General features: G+C 42.0%; 1 protein-coding gene across 1 annotated transcript in view; it reads left to right on the top strand.

The window, feature by feature from the left end:
* The window catches only part of LOC109939029 (phospholipase C, gamma 1), a 149389-nt gene extending 134086 nt beyond the window's left edge, over nt 1-15303 (top strand). The window contains exons 23-30 of the mRNA XM_048608540.1: nt 655-751; nt 2962-3186; nt 5106-5254; nt 6933-7047; nt 9101-9262; nt 9813-9907; nt 10387-10568; nt 14825-15303. Of these exons, the coding sequence (XP_048464497.1) occupies nt 655-751; nt 2962-3186; nt 5106-5254; nt 6933-7047; nt 9101-9262; nt 9813-9907; nt 10387-10568; nt 14825-14864 (1065 nt within the window). The 3' untranslated portion in view covers nt 14865-15303. The remainder of the gene's footprint in view (nt 1-654; nt 752-2961; nt 3187-5105; nt 5255-6932; nt 7048-9100; nt 9263-9812; nt 9908-10386; nt 10569-14824) is intronic.
* The last annotated feature ends 4032 nt before the right edge of the window (nt 15304-19335 follow it).

Below are 19335 nucleotides of genomic sequence, written 5' to 3'. Positions count from 1 at the left end.
TTCCTGCTCCTCTGATGCTGCTTGGCCTGCTGTGTTCATCCAGCTCTGCACCTTGTTATCTCAGATTCTCCAGCATCTGCAGTTCCTGCTATCTCTGCTACATTTAGTATCTGAGATTTCACTCAATTGAATTTCATGCACAGAGGTAGATTTTTTTTCATACTGGGTTACTGTGATGTTTTCACTGGTTATAAAGATAGTAGTTACATGTTTCTGTTACATTTTGGAGGCTGCCAGGAGAGATATCTCAACATTCATTGAGGTCGATTACTGTAGGCTCTGCTTGCTCCCTCCACCCATTTCAATGCAAATTCTCTGGAAAACACATTGCAGCAACTTGCCATTGCTACTTATGCCAGTGAGGAGAGACATTCCTGTACCCTAGCAAGAACAGGTAACCCCAAAACTCTACTCCAGAGAGAACTGACCATCCCAGAAACTAGCCTCAGCAGGAACTAACATCCCAGAGATTGTACCCGAGCAAGAACAGGTATCACAGAAAGTGTGTCCTAACAAGAACAGGTATCACAGAAAACTGTAGCCTAACAAGAACAGGTATGACAAAGTGAATGCCAGCAAGAATTCAAAATTATTCTGTTGGTTTGATGAAATGTCATTTTAAAGCTATGGATTTGTGCTTTGATCACTCTTTAGAAGGAAGAAGGGAAGATGATGGAGCGCAGAAAGAAGATTGCTCTTGAACTCTCTGACCTAGTCGTGTACTGCAGACCTGTTCCTTTTGATGAAGAAAGTAAGTGATATTAAGGACAGCACCAGCCTGTTAGCAGTAAGTGACAGGGACAGTTGATGTGTGATGTGCGTGTACACACCTGCGCGCACACACACACACGTACACACACACTTACATTCCTCTCTGTGTGAGTTCCTTGCCCTCAGGTCCAAGCCAAATTGTTGTCTTTCTCTAATAAGTTTGCGGAGTGGGAAGGGAGAATTGGTGGACTGCACTTCATGTTGACTGTGTACTGTTATGGATTTGTTTTTTAAGTGTAAATTTGCTGTACTACAGATATTTCTGGTCTGGGAAATGTGACCCAAACTGTTCTTAGTCATTATAACCTTGTAATCAAAAATGCCTATTCCCAAACCCTTACCCAGTGTGGCCCCATTTTATTGCCATTAATGTTATGTGAGCCCTGGTGCGGGGAAAGGTTTGGCAGCTTCAGCGGCTGGTGGCTGCTAGTATTTTAACTCCTGAGCACTGAGAGGTGAGTGCACACCTCCCCTATCCCTGCCCAGCAGTTGAAGGAGACAGATTTTCCCCAACCCCACCGTGTCACACAAAGTCAGAAGCTGAAATAACTGCAGAGGCTAGTATCCCATCACCAAGTCACCCTCCATTTACATTCACTGGCTGTAACCAGCCAGCTCGGAGTCAGTCCCTGAACCGAGAAGATTCTGAATCCCCTCTTTAGATTGGTCAGGCAGGGCTCCCTGATTGACCCAGGTTAATGACCCAATTGAAGATCTCATAGTCAATAAGATCCACCTGGTTCCAATCACTACAGAAGCATTAAAATGGAGTCACACTGCAATGAAGTTAGAAGTAAACGTAAGCTTCTGAGCGGGTGGAGGTGGAGGAGCCAAGAAGAATTTCAGCATGGTGGGAATTATTGAAGGTGGGGGTCTTAAAAAGAAAATGAATACCGACTTTTGCTCAGAAATTTTTTTTTTGCAGCAGCAGCAATCAGACCTCAAGAAATCCGTCTGTTGGGTCACAACCACTAGTACAGAAAATAACCTGGAGGATTTAAAGGAGCCAGGGAGCTGTTGGCACTCAGTCCAAGCAAGCATCTTGTGTTGTAACTCCACTTGAGGCTGCAATTTACTGTTAGGACGGCTGGCTTTTAATATCAGGGTGTTCCCAGATTGCATCCTTAGACATAGTTGCCCTATTGACTATTGTCTCTCATGTCCCAAGGCAATGGTGAAATGAAAATAAAACGGGATTCCAGTCAGTTTCTGATTGTTATTCGGTAAATGTTGAAGTCTTTGAGCTTCAACATTCTGACCAGAACATGTGGGATGAAGTAACTAAATTTTTTTTGAAAATTGAGATTGATAGTGATCTGACCGTCACACTAATGTAATAATAGCAATTATTGCCCAGGGCCACTTTGTTGAAAAGAAGATTTTATTGCATGATGATGACAGAATTGAAGAATAGACCAAGGTAAGTTCCTACAGGGCAAACTATGGACCTAGCCTACAATGCATTGTAAAAAATTAACATTGGAACATTGAATGGGAAATGTTGACACAGGAATCTACAATGCTTAAAATTAACAGAAAAGTGTGATCTGAAATTGTGGCAACAGGAAGCTTTGTTTGCATTCTGCATGCAAGATTTTGAAACCACTGAATGATATTAGAGTTTTTTGCCTTTAACCTATTGTTGATCTTCTGGTTAGACCAAAAGTGCAGATCCAATGGGTGTCAGGGTAGCCTTTCATTTTGAGTGTCAGGCAGGAAGACTACCTAAATGTAGAGGTGTATCTGTGAGGGTCCAAAAGGTGTAGAAAGAATTTGCACATCGGTTATCATTGCAGAAGTACAAGTAGAGTTGGAAACTCAGATCACACTGCTGAGGAAGCAGGAAACTGGTTGTGGCACCTGTGAGCTAGGAGATGAACTGCCAAACATTGGATACAACGGCAGTCTGGTCAGAATGTTCGTTGTTCTAAAATTGTTTCTCCCAGGGATCATTTGTTCATGCTAACCATGTGACATTGGTCATACGGAGCAAGCAGCGTCATGGCCAAGATGAAACCTTCTGACTGTCAAGCAGATGGATAGTGATTAATGGACAAGGTGGATTACAAATAATGGGAAGGACTGGCCCTCCCCAAGAAAATTGAGTGTGTAGATGGTGCAGGTAAAATTAGGAATGCATCTAAGAAATGATAAGACAATAATCTCTCCCGTTGTTTCTTTGTGATGCAGAGATTGGGAGTGATCGGGCCTGCTACCGGGATATGTCATCGTTTCCGGAAACCAAGGCAGAGAAATACGTGAACCGAGTCAAGGGGAAGAAATTTCTACAATACAACCGTCTGCAGCTGAGTCGCATCTATCCCAAAGGCCAGCGCCTCGATTCATCCAACTACGACCCCCTGCCCATGTGGATTTGTGGCAGTCAGTTAGTGGCATTGAACTTCCAGACTCCAGGTGCTTGTTACTTTCTCCTTCTTTCTGTTTTTGTCCACATTACTACTGAACTCACCCAACCCACACACACAATTTTCTCTGTGTCGGATCAGTTCCCGATTCCCTAACGATGCCCCATCTGAACCAGCTTTCGTTGCCCAGAGCATTTGAATGAGGCACTGCATTTGTGTGGAATCTTAAAGGCAAGACATTGAGATTGAGTTTTATTTATTGTTGTCACATGTACCAAGATACAGTGAAAAGTATTGTTTTGCGTGTTATATAGCCAGATCATACCATACAAAGTGCATTAGGGTAGCAGAACTGAGTACAGAACACAGTGTTATTAGCCTCAGAGAAGGTGCACAGAGAGAGAGAGATCAACACTAACATTTGAGAGGCCCATTCAAAAGTCTGATAACAGCGGGGAAAAAACTGTTCTTGAATCTGTTCGTACATGTATTCAAGCTTTTATATCTTCTGCTCGACTGAAGATGGTGGCAGGGAGTATAACCGGACTGGGAGGGGTCTTTGATTATGTTGGTTGCTTTCCCAAGACAGAGGGAAGTATACATGGAGTCAATGGATGGAAGGCTGGTTTGCCTGATGGACTGAGCGTTCATGACTCCCTGTAATTTCTTGCAGTCTTGGGAAGAGCAGTTACCATTCCATGCTGTGATACATCCAGATAGGCTGCTTTCTATGGTGCATCTATAAAAATTGGTCAGAGTCTTGGTATAGATGTGCTGAATTTCCTTAGCCTCCTGAGGAAGTGGAGGCGTTGTTGTACTTTCTTGACTGTCACATCGATATGGATGGACCAGGACAGATTGTTGGTGTTCATCACTCTCAGGAACCTGACTCTCTTGAAGATCTCCACTTCAGCACCATTGATGCAGAGTGAGCATGCTATGTTTTCCATGTTGGTGTGCAGTCATGTGCACAAAAGGATGTCAGTGAACAATGCTCACTACCCAATGGGGTGACCTTCATTTCACCAGTATCAAGCCCTGGGTGAATGTTGGGGTGGTGGTAATATCACTGATCAGTAATCCAGCAGGCTCCAGGCTAGTGCTGTAGAAACATTGGTTCAAATCCCACCATGGCAGTTTGTGGAATTTAAATTCAATTAACAAAATTTGTAATTGAAAGCTTGCCTCAGGAGTGAGTTGATCATGAAAGCTATTATTCATTCTTATAGAACTGGTTTATTGGTGTCCTTTAGGGAAGGAAATCTGCCACTTCTACCTTATCTGACCTATATCTGACTCCAGATCCACAGAAACGTTGTTAACTTTTAACTACCCTCTGAAATGGCCCACCGAGCAACTGAGGTCAAGGGTAATGATAGATAGGCAAAAAATCCTACCCTTGCCAATCCTACACTTCCCATGGAAGATTAAAGAAAATAAAACTTTCCTGAAGCAATCCCACAACAGTACACAACAACCTTGCAGAAGGGAAGGAGGTATGTTATGGGAACAGGGATGATGAAGCTAGCGGATAGCTACACCGGAGATTGTCCAATGACTCTGTCTGATAGTCCCCATCAAGGACTCTGCGCCCAGCTTTCGGCTCCACCAACCACAACCTTTGACTACACTGATTCAGCATCCCATATCATGCATCTATTTTCCAGTGCCAGTTTATTTCTTTATATTTCAATCACATCAGCATGCAGAATATTGTTGATTGGAACTGCCTTTTATTGTGATGGAATGAGCATGGTATTAGCTTTTCAGTTCTTGGCAAAGTTCAAGTTCACAGTATTAATCCTGGCACAAAACCTCATCGTTTACTCTGGTTTTGCCTGGATTGACAAAGTAAAGTTATGAATCTGGATCTGATATGGACTGTAGGCTAGTTGTAACTGGTTAAGGGTTAAACCTAGCCAGTTGTCTTTGGTATCATATCCTAATTTTTATTCCTCTGTCTCCCAGATAAACCCATGCAGATGAATCAGTCATTGTTCATGTTGAATGGAAAGTGTGGATATGTTCTCCAGCCAGCCATTATGAGGGATGAGCAGTTTGATCCTTTTGACAAGCACTCGGTGAGGCCAAACGAGTCACTCTTCATTCAACTCCAGGTGCGTTACATGGTCAACATGATTATTGTCTGTGAGGTTAGATTGAGATCAGTTTCTCAGACATTAAACAGATTCAAAGGGTTATTTTGCAACTGCATTATTGCGTTACTGTATGGAAGAAGTTGTGACGCTGTAATCAAGGAGGCAACTGTTGGTATAAAAGAAAATATCAAAAGTGAACAAATCATACTGTGGGTTTTACTGTCTACTGAGCTAACATTTGGGAGGCTGGATTATTTGAGGGAAAAAAAAGACATACATTTATGTCAAGTCTTTACCACCTCCGGGTCCCCCACGTGTTTTACTATCAATTACATAGTCAATGTTGTCATGTATTAAACACAGGAGCCAATTTGGACACAAGCTCCCACGATCAGCAGTGAGGAAATGACCAGATAATTTTTTTTGTGACAGTGGTTTAGAGATAAATATTCACCAGGGCATCAGGGATAACTCCTCAGTATAGTGTAAAAGGACCTTTTACGGATACCTTTTATGGACTGTCAGTTTAAAGATAACAGTTCCAACAGGGCAGCATACCTTCAGTACTACAACGGAGTGCATCACCTACAGTTGGACTGGATGAGGTTTCAAAGAATTAAGGGAATGCAATGGGGATTTATTTACGTAATTGGTGAGTAAGGAGCCACTGTACAGGACTAACAGTGAATGGAGGGCCCGGTGATGAATTTTTTTTATTCTTTCATGGGATATGGATGTCACTGGCTAGGCAGAATTTATTTACCATGCCTAATTGCCCTTAAGAGGGTCAACTTAGAAATGTACAGAGGTGAAGTCGAGGGAGGGCACAAATTTCCAAACAAACACCACCTGCCCGTGTGTGGCTGAGTATGCAGATTATGCATCGAATAACCACTCATCTCAGAATCCATCGAACCAGAAACAAGTCATCTTCGATCCCACAGGATCACCTAAGAGGAGGAAGGGTGACTTGGAGATCATGTAGGACGAATCACAGAAGGCCAGTCAGGAGATGGTTGAAGAAATTATGGACACCATGAAGCTTTCAACAGACAAGATGCGATGCAATGCAGTGGACGAGGTCAAAATTACTGTAGTGGAAATAGCAAGTTTTGAAGATGAATTGAAGAATTGATCAGAGTCAGGATGGTGAAATAACTCAATAGAGACCGGTAGCCCATCGTCAAATCACCCTTTATTTACATGTGCATTGTATTTGACAATGGACTGGCTTCCTCCGAGCCAGCTCTCCGTGTGAACAGAACCTCTGATGCTCCTGCTTATATTTATCGGCCAGAGCTCCCTGATTGGACCAGATTAACAGGCCCACTCAGGGAACTCATATTCTGTGAGGTCTACGTGGCTGACCTTGTTACAATCACTACAGAAGGGAAGATAATCAGAAGATAAGTTGCAGTGTTTTCAACAGAAGTAGGAGCACATTGGTCCAAAGTTGCCAGTATTAACTTGCAGGGAATTCTGGTTCATGTACAATACAATGCCAATCAGCATGGTAACAATGAAGCATTTGAGAGTAACGTCAGCAGCATGAATGTTGAAGTTGACCCCATCTTTGTAGGTATATCAAACAGTTTAAGCAGTGTTAATGAAATGCAGATTATGATGGAAGACTGGTTAGCAAGATATAACAAGTGAATAACTTTTTTTTGCATTCTCTTAATATTGATCTCACCAGGTCTTGGGGGCTCGTCACTTGCCTAAGAATGGCAGAGGCATAACCTCTCCATTTGTAGAGGTCGAGGTTTGTGGAGCTGACTACGATAACTGCAAGTTCAAGACTGAGATTGTTGGTAAGAATATCGTCCATAGTTCCAACCACTGAGACAGCTAAGGCCCAGCCACAGTTATAGTGATAACTTCCTCTGTGATATTGTTATCAACTTTTCACCAATTTATCTTCTTCACTCTGTGGTGGAACTGCTGATGTGGATTTGCTTGAGGGCAGTCTCCCCAACTGCACTTTTAGATTTTAACTTACTGGATGTAACAGCCGTGAATGAGGCTGTAGTTAATTCTCTAATTTAGTCCTGAGGTATATTGAATCAGGTCAAGGGTACTGCCATAAAACTGTCCCTGCTTAAACACTCTCCCTTCAGTAGCTTGTTGAGAAAACTCTCAGTGCTTATGAGTCACTCCCCCCCCCACCCCCAAAATCCCGCCATCGTTCCAGTGTTAAGGAAGTCCTTGAATGTCACTGGATGAGTGTAGAGAAGTGTTAGTGTAGGGGTAATGTCACTGCACTAGTTGTTCAAAAATCTAAACTAATGCTGTGGGGATGAAGACTTGAACCCCAGAATGAAAACAGAAATAATTCATAAATCCTGAATTTGTCTCAGGAGTGGTGACCATGAAACTACTGTCAATAAACTATTGTTATAAAAATCCATCTGGTTCACTTAATGTCCTTTAGGGAAGAAAAACTTCCATTCTCACCCAATGTGGCCTACATATGACTCATACCCACAGTAACATCATTGACTCTTAGAGGCTGACTGAAATGTTAGGGGTGGCACAGCGCTCAGTGGACAGTGCTGCTGCCTCACAGCGCCAAGGACCTGGGTTCAATTCCGGCCTCGGGCGACTGTCTGTGTGGAGTTTGCACATTCTCCCAATGTCTGTGTGGGTTTCCTCCAGATACTCCGGTTTCCTTCCACAGTCCAAAGACATGCAAGTTAGGTGGATTGGCAATGCTAAATTGCCCATACTGTCCAGGGACGTGCAGGTTAGATGGATTAGCCATGGGAAATGCAGCATTACAGGGATAGAGTAGGCGTGTAAGTCTGGGTGGGATGCTCTCCAAGGAGTTGGTGTGGACTTGTTGGGCCAAATGGCCTGTTTCCAATTGTAGGGATTCTAAAGAAGCAAACCACCATCCTCTCCAAACATATACTTTACCAAACTTCTGCAGAAAAGGTAAAAGTTATCTGTTGAGGGGCCTGCCTCTGGATGAGAAGGTCCAGGTTTGAGTCCCACAATCCCTGGAGCTGTTTCTGACCAGGTTTTTTCAAAATCATTTTTGAGAGTCTGTGGCACAGTGGTAGTGTCCCTAACTTTGAGCCAGAATGTCCAATTCAAATCCCACCTGTCTGAGAGATATGTCACAGCGTGTCCAAGCAGGTTGATTAAAATAACTATTACCATTAGCCTCAATGCTCCTTGGTCAGGGTCAAGCCTCAGGTTGGTATCTATCACCCCTCTTAGGGTATTTGTGCATGTATATCAGACAAGGATAGAATTGGGCACAGTTCTGATTTCCTCAGATAGGTTGCATCTGTCTTACAAAGTGACTGTGGTTCCCATGGCTTACCCATAAAGACCACCCACTTGAGGAGGTATCTTAGAACAGTTAAATTCATTTGAGGTATTAAAGAAGTGATCAATAGCATGCAGAGAAGAGGGGTGATGAAAAAATGACCAAGTGAACAGGCCAAAAGGTCTGAATCCAGAGTGAAGCATATTATTGTTGAACATGATGGTACAGTATTAATAGTGAATAACGACAATTTTCATTTTTATAGCACTTACAGGAAATGCCTGGAGAACTTTTACTGAGGTATTTCAACAAAAATAGATGCTGAGTTACATCAGGAAATCTGAGGGCAGATAACAAAAAGCATGGTCAAAGAGGTGGGACTGAAGGAGTAGCAAAGGAGGAGAGAGAGTTAGGATGGGAAATCCAGAGCTTTGGTCATGGTACTGAAGATTGTGTGGATCTGAAGAAAGTAGGAGTTCCTAAGAGGCCAGAACTAAACAGATTGAGCCTGCTGTAGCTCCCAAGATGTCTTCTGTTTGGTGGCACACTGAAGGAAATAACAGTTCCATTTTCATTTCTTTCCATTTTAGCAGTGAATGGCTTAAACCCCACATGGACAGCAAAGCCATTTTCTATAAACATCACTAATCCAGAATTCAGCTTCTTACGATTTGTTGTCTATGAGGAGGATGTGTTCAGCGATCAGAATTTTCTGGCAGAAGCAACCTTTCCTGTCAAAGCCATAAGGACAGGTAGAAAAACATTCTTGTCTCCCCATTCCTTTTGCTGTGTAATGTCTGTCCATTGTCCTGCTTCAACACCCTCCTTCTTTTGCCTGCTGTCCCTCACTAATTCAGTTCTTGTCTCCTATCTGGTTTGGTAAGCCATGCTGCATGTTGTTTCACATACCATTCTGTGTTGCTTGAGTGCCCATTTGTCTTTCTTTAATTGCCCATCCCACATGTTGCATTGCTGCCTGCTCCTTTTGAGGAAAAACAGGACTTGGGAACAGGAGTAGGCCATTTGGCCCACCAAGCATGGTCTGCCATTCAATAAGATTATGGGTAACCTGGGTGTAGCCCAAGTCCATTTTCCTGTCTGCTGCTTCCTTAACCTTTGATTCCTGTGACTACCAAAAATGTTTCGTCACTGGCAATTCCCAAATGATCTTATCCACAAGTTGCTGGGTTCTGTTGGCTGACTTTCTGTTCCTCCTCAACCCCCATCACTACCCCTCCATCCTTGTCTACTTCCTGCTATAATGCATACTGTTAACTCAGCTGGTCTCTTTCGTTTTCTCAGGATACCGATCGGTGCCTTTGAAGAACAGCTACAGTGAGGATCTTGAATTGGCAGCGTTAATGGTCTACCTGAAGATCTTGGAATCAATGATAAGGGTAGGACAGCTACACTCCCAGCTTATTTTGGCTTTCTGCAGCATAGGGGTGACCAATCAGTGACAGTCCCAATCCATGCTGACTCCTGCTGTTCCCAAAGGTTCATTCTCCAGTGAGAGGGGGTACTGACTGAACTGTGAACGTTATACAGAACCCCAGTCTTCCCTGATAATTTTTTTTTAAATTAGAGTTAGAAGTTAGAAAGAATGGCTAGTGATACAACAAGGTACAATTATAACATTCATTATAATTGGAATCTCCACTTAAAAAGAAATGATCAGGAGGCCAAAGGGAGGAAGCAAGTTAGCAGGTCTAAATACATAGGCCTTTCAGAGAGCAGACAGAAGCATGGTGGTTGAGTGGCCTCTTTTTGAGCTGTTATAGAATTATATCGACTCTTTCTACTCTCGTGTTCTTCTTCTTTGTCTCCTGCTAACCCCTCCTCCTACTTATTAATTTTAACTATTGTCTTTGCTCAGGAAAATGGTGACACAGTTCTGTGCCCATCAAATCCGTCCCTCCGGGAGCGCAGCGCTGACCATTCTAGCCAACTGCTGGCCTTCAGGGGCAGGGAAGGATCGTTCGATGCTCGATATCAGCAGGAAGATCTTAGGCTTTTCCAGGAACAGCAGCTGGAGCACACAGAGACCAGAGAGAGGAGGTAACGCCATGTTATCTGAATAAATAACAAAAATGAAGCAAATCAGCCGACTTGAGGCTCTAACAGGACATGGTCACAATACAGCACAATGGCGGTGGCGGGTGGCAAAAGTCACTGGACTATAGTAATCCAGAATCCCAGGCCATACTCTGGGGATACCAGTTCAAATCCTGTCACAGCTGGGAGTGGAATCTGAACTCAATTAATAAATTTGAAATTATATAAAGCCCAAACTATTATCAATTGTTGTAATATCCCAATTGGTTCACTGATGTCCTTCTGGAAAGGAAATCTGCTGACCTTGCTCAGTCTGGCCTACATTTGACTCTAGATTTACAGTCATGTGGTTGACTTTTAACCGAAAACCTCTGAAATGATAAATCAGAAAACTACTCAGATCAAGGGAAATGGTGAAGGAGCAGCAAATGCTAGACATGTCAGTGATGCCCATTTCCCATGCAGGATGACAAAGAAATTGCAAGTGTTATAAAATCATTCAGTATGGAAGGAGGCTGCTCAGTGAAAACTGTCTGTAACAAACTGACTGTAAAAGCTATTTAATTAATCCCATTCTTTTTTCCCCACAGTCTTGCATTCTTTTCATTCCTAGTATAAATCCAGTTTCCTCATCAGCTAATTCAGCATAAATTGAGGATTAAACCTGGTGCTTCTGTTGGGCAGCTAGCTCTGCAGCATAGTGTGACATATTATTGAGACAGGCTAGTTTTTTTTTTATTTTTAAGAAATTAGTTGGTTGAGTTGTGACCAGCAGCATTATACTGTGATTGCATCACTTGGGTCACCTTGACACCATCCCCTACATATAGAGTACCTTGTTACCATGGTGAAGCAACCCGTTCAATATTAATGGAGAAGGCTTGAGTCAGAGTCTAGCACTCTGTACGGAAGCCTGCAAAATCACAACGCTTATTTATCACAAGTTTTATGCATGTGCTCACAGTGTATGTGGGCTCATCGGAGACAAATCTTTGATGTGTTGGAAGGAGAGGGATTACTATGTAATTGGCATTGTTATCTCCAGCTTCAAATGTTTCCCATTCAGTCAAATATCTATCCTGCTCATCTCCAATATTTTTAAATCCAATAAATAAAAGCATTGAAAGAATTTTTCAACACATCAAAAGCACTCCATTTTTAAATGACCCTGGGAGTTTCCCAGAGCTAGTTTTCCAGAATATTCTGTTCCTGCAGAATCCAGGGGAAGCCTGGAGAATTGGCAAACCCAGTGTCCAGAGGGAAAGACCTGTAGCTGGTGTGGGAGCTGGTAATGGGGAAAGAACAAAATGAATAAAACTGAGTTGCCATAGTTACACAAGACGGTTCACCTATGTCACTTTAACAAACAAGTGTTAAAGTCAGAAGATAGACAAGCTATTGTCAACATTGTTGATCAGTAATAAACAATTCTAAAGGACATCTTGGTACTTTGTGCCTTTATTTAGTTTACACGTGCCCCGCTTTGTCTCTGCTTCCTCCGTAACGTATCGTCTGTATTTCATCATGGACGGCGTGTACTTATGTAATGTTTTTAACTTGTTCTATACTTTGTCTTATGCATATCCTATATATAAATCACATATATGATCACGTGTTCAGTACGTCTGCATCATCTCATCCGCTGTTTTTTGTCTGGTACACTGTATACTTGATATTGTGAATGTTTTCAATCTAAGAACCCATGTTGAGAACATGTGAAATAGGAGCAGGAATAGGCCATTCAGTCCTTTGAGACTGCTGTGCCATTCACTTCAATACAACTTTTTCTCCCACTATCCATATCCTGGAGTCCAAGTCTATCTGTCTCAGTCTTGAATGTACACAACAAGTGAATCTCCACAACCTTCCAGAGCAGAGAATCCAAAGATTTATAACCCTCTGAGTGAAGAAAGTCCTCCTCATTTTACTCTGAACTAGCCAGACCCACCAGCTAGGGGCAACACCCTCTCAGAATCTACCCTGTCAGGTTTCCCTAAAATAACTATGGTCTTTACAGTGACAACACGTTACAATATAAATTACTAACTTGGATGAGGGGAGTGAAGACACTGTTGCCAAGTTTGTGGATGACACAAAAATAGATGGTAAGGCAAGTAATGAGAAAGACACAGTCTACAGAGGGATATAGATAAGTGAATGGGCAAAAACTTGGCAGATGGAATATAATGTGGGAAATGTGAGGTTATGCACTTTGTCGAAAGAAGAGGAGATGAACATTATCTATTTGAGAAAGGTCACTGAAATCTGTAGTACAGAGGGATTTAGATATCCTAGTAAAGGAATCACAAAAGGTAGCATACAAATTCAGCAGCTAATTGGGAAGGGCTGTGAAATATTGTCCTTTATTTCAAAGGGAATGGAGTATAACAATAGGGAGGTGTTGCTAAAACTACAGAAGGCAGTACACAGACCACACCTGGAATGCTGGGAATGGTTTTGGTCCCCTTATCTAAAGAATAATATAGTGGCATTGGAGGCAGTTCAGACAAAGTTCACTAGGTTGATTCTGGGCAAGGAGGGATTTTCTTATGAAGCATAGTTGAGTAGATTGGGCCAGTGCTAAATGGAGTTTAGAAGAATGAGAAGAGACTTTACTGAAACATCTAAGACTCTTAGGGGCTTGACTGGGTAGATTTGAGAGGTTGTTTCCTGTCATGGGAAATTGTAGAACCAGGGGCATTACCTCAGAGTAAGGGTTCAGCCATTTAAGACAGAGATGAGGAGGAATTTCTTCCCTCGGAAGATATTGAATGTGTTGAATTCATTGCCACAGCGAGGTGTTGAGGCTGGGTTGTCAAGAATATTCAAGACACAAATAAGACCAATATTTACTCAATAATGGATTTAAAGGTTATGGGGAAATGGTTGGAAAGTGGAGTTGAGGATTATCAGATTAACTATGTACCTCATTGAATGACAGAGCAGACTCAATGGACTGAATGGCACCTTTGCACCTAATCTTATGGTTTTTTGGTATATTTATTCTGAACACCGTTTTATGTACATCTGTGCATGTATTTTATTCAATTTTTATGTTATTATTCCATTACTGATGATATAAATTTCATGCCGATAAGTTTCTATTCCGTCTACCAGTAATTGCTGCAATATCATTCTCAGTCTAATGTCTATGTTTTCAACAGTCTATCATCTTCATCGTGACTAAAGAGTTATTCCAGGCAATCATTAATATTATTAATAATCAGGAAGGTAAATGGGTATGTTGGCATTCATTTCAGGGGGTTTTGAGAAGAAGTCTTGCTCCAATTGTATAGAGTCTCCCCACCTGGAGAATTCCACGCAGTTTTAGACTCCTTACCTAAAGAAGTATATGCTTGCTATCCAGGGAGTGCCACAAAGATTCACCAGACCAAGCCCTGGGATGGCTGCATTTTCCTATGAGGAGAGATTGAGGAGGCAGGGCCTGTATTCTGTAGAAGTCAAAAGAATGAGAGCTGTTCTCATTGAAGCATATAAAGTTCATACAGGGCTGGACATGGTGAAACCAGGCACAATGTTTTCCTGGATGGGAGTAGGGAGGTTTAGGGCTGGTCGCACAGTTTCAGAAATAAGAGGCCATTTCAAATTGAGAAGGAATTTTTGACGCTGAGGGTGATGAAATCACACCCTGGAGAGCTGTGGAAGCTCAATCATTGAATATATTGAAGGCAGAGAATAAAGATTTCTAGTTTTTTTTTATTCATTAGATGTGGGCGTCACTGACCAGGTGAGCGTTTATTGTCAATCTCTAATTGTGGGTCTGGAGTCACATGTAGGTCAGACCAAGTAAAGATGGCAGTTTCGTTCCCTAAAGGACATTAGTGAACCAGATGGATTTTTCCTGACCATCAGCAATGTTTCCATGGTCATCATTAGACTCTGATTTCCAGGTTATTATTGAATTCAAATTCCACTATCTACCATGGTGGGATTCAAACCCAAGTCCCCAGAACATTACCTGGGTCTCTGCATTAATAGTCTGGCAATCATACCACTAGGCCACGCCTATCCCTTATATTTAAAGATATCAAGGGATGTTGAGATAATGTGGGAAAACGGTGTTGATGTCAAAGATCTGTCATGATCCCATTGAATGGCAGAGCGTGCTCGAGAGGGTGAAAGACCTAATCCTGCTTCGTTTGGTAGCCGTTCTAAATTTGAAATAATTTATTCTTATGATATTCTGCCATCGACTTTCCATTACTGGTAAACAACATTACTCTGTTTCTTTCACTCAGATTATTAAGAAGAACTAGGATAAGTGGAGACAACAGATGAAGGTTGGTGGAGACGGATTGTGCGGATGCTCTGTCAGTTCTAGGGACGTGGACTGCTACAATTTGGTTTCTATGGAAACTTGCTGGCTCTGGCCTATTTTGGGCAGCCTCTCCGATTCATAATCTTTGTATTCACAGGAAAGTGACATTTTTATAATGTGCTGTTAAAAATAAATAGTTTTAAAGAGGAGAAAAATAAGAAATTCACACCCGGTAGAGATGGGAACTGGCCAGTGTTTCATCTTTGTAATTACTTTTCTGTTGAATTGTGCAGCCTGGTCAGTCATTCATGATCTACTGCTTATTAAACTGTGAGAATTGTTCTTACTTGAAGAACACATTGTATCTGTGCTAGTGTCATGTAATATAATGGTAAAGATGCCTTTCACCAGAGACGCATCAAGCTATAGAGTGTGTTTATTAAATACTTGTCCATGATATACAGTATTGTCCTGTGCAATTTATTTGAATTCCAGTATATTGAGTGTTATTAGGAGCTGCTGCTGTTCAGCACTGGTTCACAGGTTACCAGGAGCTTTTGTTTCACTCTGTAAAAATGCTTGCTGAGGATGGCTACTGGACAGCTGTCTCTATCCTGGTGAGAAAGTTGTTCAGAGCCCTGTGCAATGATCTGGTACCAAGGTTACAAACTCAGGACTGGCTTTGTCATGGAGTGCCATGAATGTAAAAGCATCCTGGCATGCAAATGAGAGAGTTCATGGAATCTTACAACAAAGAAAGAGTCCGTTCAACCCATTATGCCTATGGCACCTCCTGAAAGAGCTACCCAATGTTCTGCTTTTTCCCCAAAATGCTATAATAGTTTTCCTTCTCAGGCATATAACCAGCACTCTTTAAGGCAATGCTTTGCAAATCATAATAACTCACTACATTGAAATGTTTCTCCAAACGCACCCCGACCACCAGCTTTGCTCTTCTGCAAATAATCTTAAATACCCTGATGATTGTAAATCTGTATTCTAAATGACACAGGCTGAAAGTCTTTTTAAGCTTATTTCATCAAGCAGCATACAGCTCTGGTGCCTGTACATGAGGGTTGTGCTCTCATTCAGAGGGTTCAAACACTTTTTGAAAACACTTATCCTCAAGACCCATACAATGGATATGAAGCTAGGACTGACTTTCCTGACTCTCAAAGTGCAGGTCCTATCTCTGAAATCGAGCACTGTCAATGCTCAAGTTTTGGCTCAGTGGTCGTGCTAAAACTTCCGAGTCAGAAGGCTATCTGTTCAAATTCTACTCTATTGAGCACAGAATCAAAATTGACACTGCAAGGTAGTGCTGCCTTCTTCCATGAGATGTTTCAAATAGGCACATGTAAAGTTTCACAAATTTCAAAGAGTAGGGTAGTTCTTTCCAGTGTTCTGGCTAATATTTAACTTCAACCAAAATCACTGAAATAGTGGCCATTATCTGTGGAAATTCCTCTTGATGGAGGGATCAATGACCAGGGGAATAGATTTGAGGTAAGGGACAGAAGGTTGAGAGGAAATGTGAGGAAAAACGTCTTCACACAGAGGATGACGAAGTAAGAGTGGCAGAGGCAGAAACGCTCAAAATATTTAAGAAGTATTTAGATGGTTTGGCCACATCTGGAGTATTGTGTCCAGTTCTGGTCGCCTCATTACAGGAAAGATGTGGAAGAGTTGGAAAAGGTGCCGAGGAGATTTACCAGGTTGTTGCCTGGAATGGAGGGAAGGTCTTATGAGGAAAGATTGAGAGAGCTAGGACTTTTCTCTTAAGAACGACGAAGGATGAGAGGTGACTTGATAGAGGTGTACAAAATGATCAGAGGTATAGATAAATCTGAGTGGACAGCCAGAGACTTTTTCCTAGGGTGGAGGTAACTATTATGAGGGGGCATAGTTTTAACGTGAGTGGAGGTAGATATAGGGGAGACGTCAGAGGTAGGTTCTTTACTCAGAGAGTGATAGGGGAGTGGAATGCATTGCTGGAGAGGGTAGTGGAGTTGACCTCATTAGTGGCATTTAAGCGGCTATTAGATAGGCATATGGATGATAGTATAAGGTAGGGATGGAGATTAGGTAGACCTTAGGTTTAGGGTAAAAGTTCGGCACAACATCGTGGGCCAAAGGGCCTGTACTATGCTGTACTGTTCTATGTTCTATGGTGCACTTGCAATGCCAAGGCATACAAGGCTGTGGCCCAAGTGTTGGAAAATCGGATTAGAACAGTTAGATGGTTGTTTTTGACTGGCGCAGACACAATGGGCCAAAGTGCCTTTTTCCGTGCTGTAATTCTCTATGACTCTATGCGCAAATTGGCTATGATGTTGCAATTGTGACTTCAAAAGCATTCCAAAGACTGTAAAGTGCTTTGGGATATCCTATAGCCATTAAGACTGTGTATGAAGGCAAGCCTTTTGTTTCATGATTTGCACAGCACCCCTTGAGTATAAGAATATGCCAGAACAATTTGCAAGGGGAGTGAGGACAGAATACAAAACCAAATTTAGGAAATTGGTGGATCATCAAAAAGTATCGTCAAAGATTGAGGATTTTAAAGAGGCTACTAATGAACATAGGAGAAACTGCGAGTCATGTTGCTTGTGGGGATTGTTAAAGCATTTTGTTTCTGATCATCATCATTTCCTTTTGTGTACAGTCATTTCTTCAACCTTCTAACCTGGGTGGTAAGGCCAATTTCAGAGCTGCATTGCTTTTCATTGTGCAGGCAAGGATGAATTCTCTGATCAATGACGAAATAACGGATGAAAAACTGTACAGAATCACAGGAGGGGATATTGCGGAAGATCATGTAGGTTAGTCTGGTTAGTCCACACTAAGAGTACTGCATACAGCTCTGGCCTCCATATTGTGGAAAGGATATTGAGTCACTGGAAAAAATGCAAAGAAGATTTGCAACGGTGAATACCAACATGCAAAGATATGAATTAGGAGCAGGAATAGCTCACTTGGACCCTCAAACTTGCTCCACTATTTGATAAAATCATGGCTGATGATGGCTGTAATTGTGTCTGCAATTCCATATTCCTGTCTATCCCACTATACCCTTTGGCTCCCTTGTCAATCAAGAATCTATTTCACTCAATGTTAAAACTATTCAATGACCTTTCTTCCATTTTTCACTGAGGGCAAAAATTCCACAGACCAATGAGGAAAAAAAAATTCTCCTCCTCTCCATCTTAACGGGAGAGTCCTTATTTTTAGACTGTTTCTGCTAGTTCTAATCTCTCCCAGAAGGGGACAAATCCTTCTTGCATCCACTCTGAAAATTCCCCTCAGGATCTTACATGTTTCAATTATTCTGAATGCCAATGAGTACAGCCCCAGCTTGCTCAACCTTTCCTCATAAGGCAAGCCCTTCCTTTCAGGAATTAGTGGAGTGAACCTTTACTGAATTGCTTCTAATCCTGTTACTTTCTTTCTCAAGTAAACCATACCCTGAGAGGGACATGAACAGGTTGAATCGAATGCAGCTGTTCCCCTTAGTTGAAGGGCTACAACAAAGGGACACACTTTTAAAATGAAAGGCAGAAGGTTTAAAGGGGATTTGAGGAACAGAAATTTCACTCAGAGAATAATACAAGTCTGAAATGCACTGCCTGGGACAGTAGTTGAGGCAGGTAACCTCATAACCTTTAAAAAGTACTTGGATGAACACTTGAGATGTCATAGCATTCAAGGCGATAAGCCGAGTGTGGGAAAGTGGGACGAGCGTAGGGAGAAGAGTAGTTTTGGCAGGACAGTCTCGCTGGGTCAAAGGGCCTCTTCTGCACTGTATGATTCTATAATTCTCTGGTATTCATGGAATTGTACCTTACAGGCAGTACATTCAAACAAATCAATGGAACACCAATGGGATCCCCAATATCAAGACTGATAGCAGAAGCAGTAATGCAAAGATTAGAATGGACAGTGCTCCCCACTATCCAACCCAAACTCTGGGTCCTCTATGCCGATGACACCTTCGTGATTATCAAACGCACAAGACTAGAAGAAACCCACCGACACATAAACAACATCCTCACCGGAATAAAATTCACAAAAGAAGAAGAGAACAACAACTGACTACCTTTCCTGCATGTAATCGTGGAACGTAAGAACAATGGGGATCTCCAGACTAGTATATACGGAAAGATAACACATATGGACCAGATACTTAATTACACTAGCAACCATCCCAACACACATAAATGAAGCTGCATCAGGACATTATTCAAATGAGCCACAACATACTGCAGCAACCCAGAATTGTGCAAAGCAGAAAAGAAGCACTTATATGGAGTTTTTAAAAGCAATGGATACCCAAAAAGCATAATCTGCCATTACCTCCACAACAGACCACAACAAGAAGACACAACACGGCCAGACACATAAGTCACCCTACCGTACATCAGAGACATATCAGAGATGACCACAAGACTACTCAGACCCCTAGGTATCAGGGTAGCCCACAAACCAACAACT

This window comes from Rhincodon typus, chromosome 19, assembly GCF_021869965.1.
Source record: "Rhincodon typus isolate 14 chromosome 19, sRhiTyp1.1, whole genome shotgun sequence".
In the NCBI taxonomy this organism is placed as follows: Eukaryota; Metazoa; Chordata; class Chondrichthyes; order Orectolobiformes; family Rhincodontidae; genus Rhincodon; species Rhincodon typus.
The sequence above is the reverse complement of the archived record's forward strand: the minus strand, read 5'-3'. Positions and strand labels throughout refer to the sequence as shown.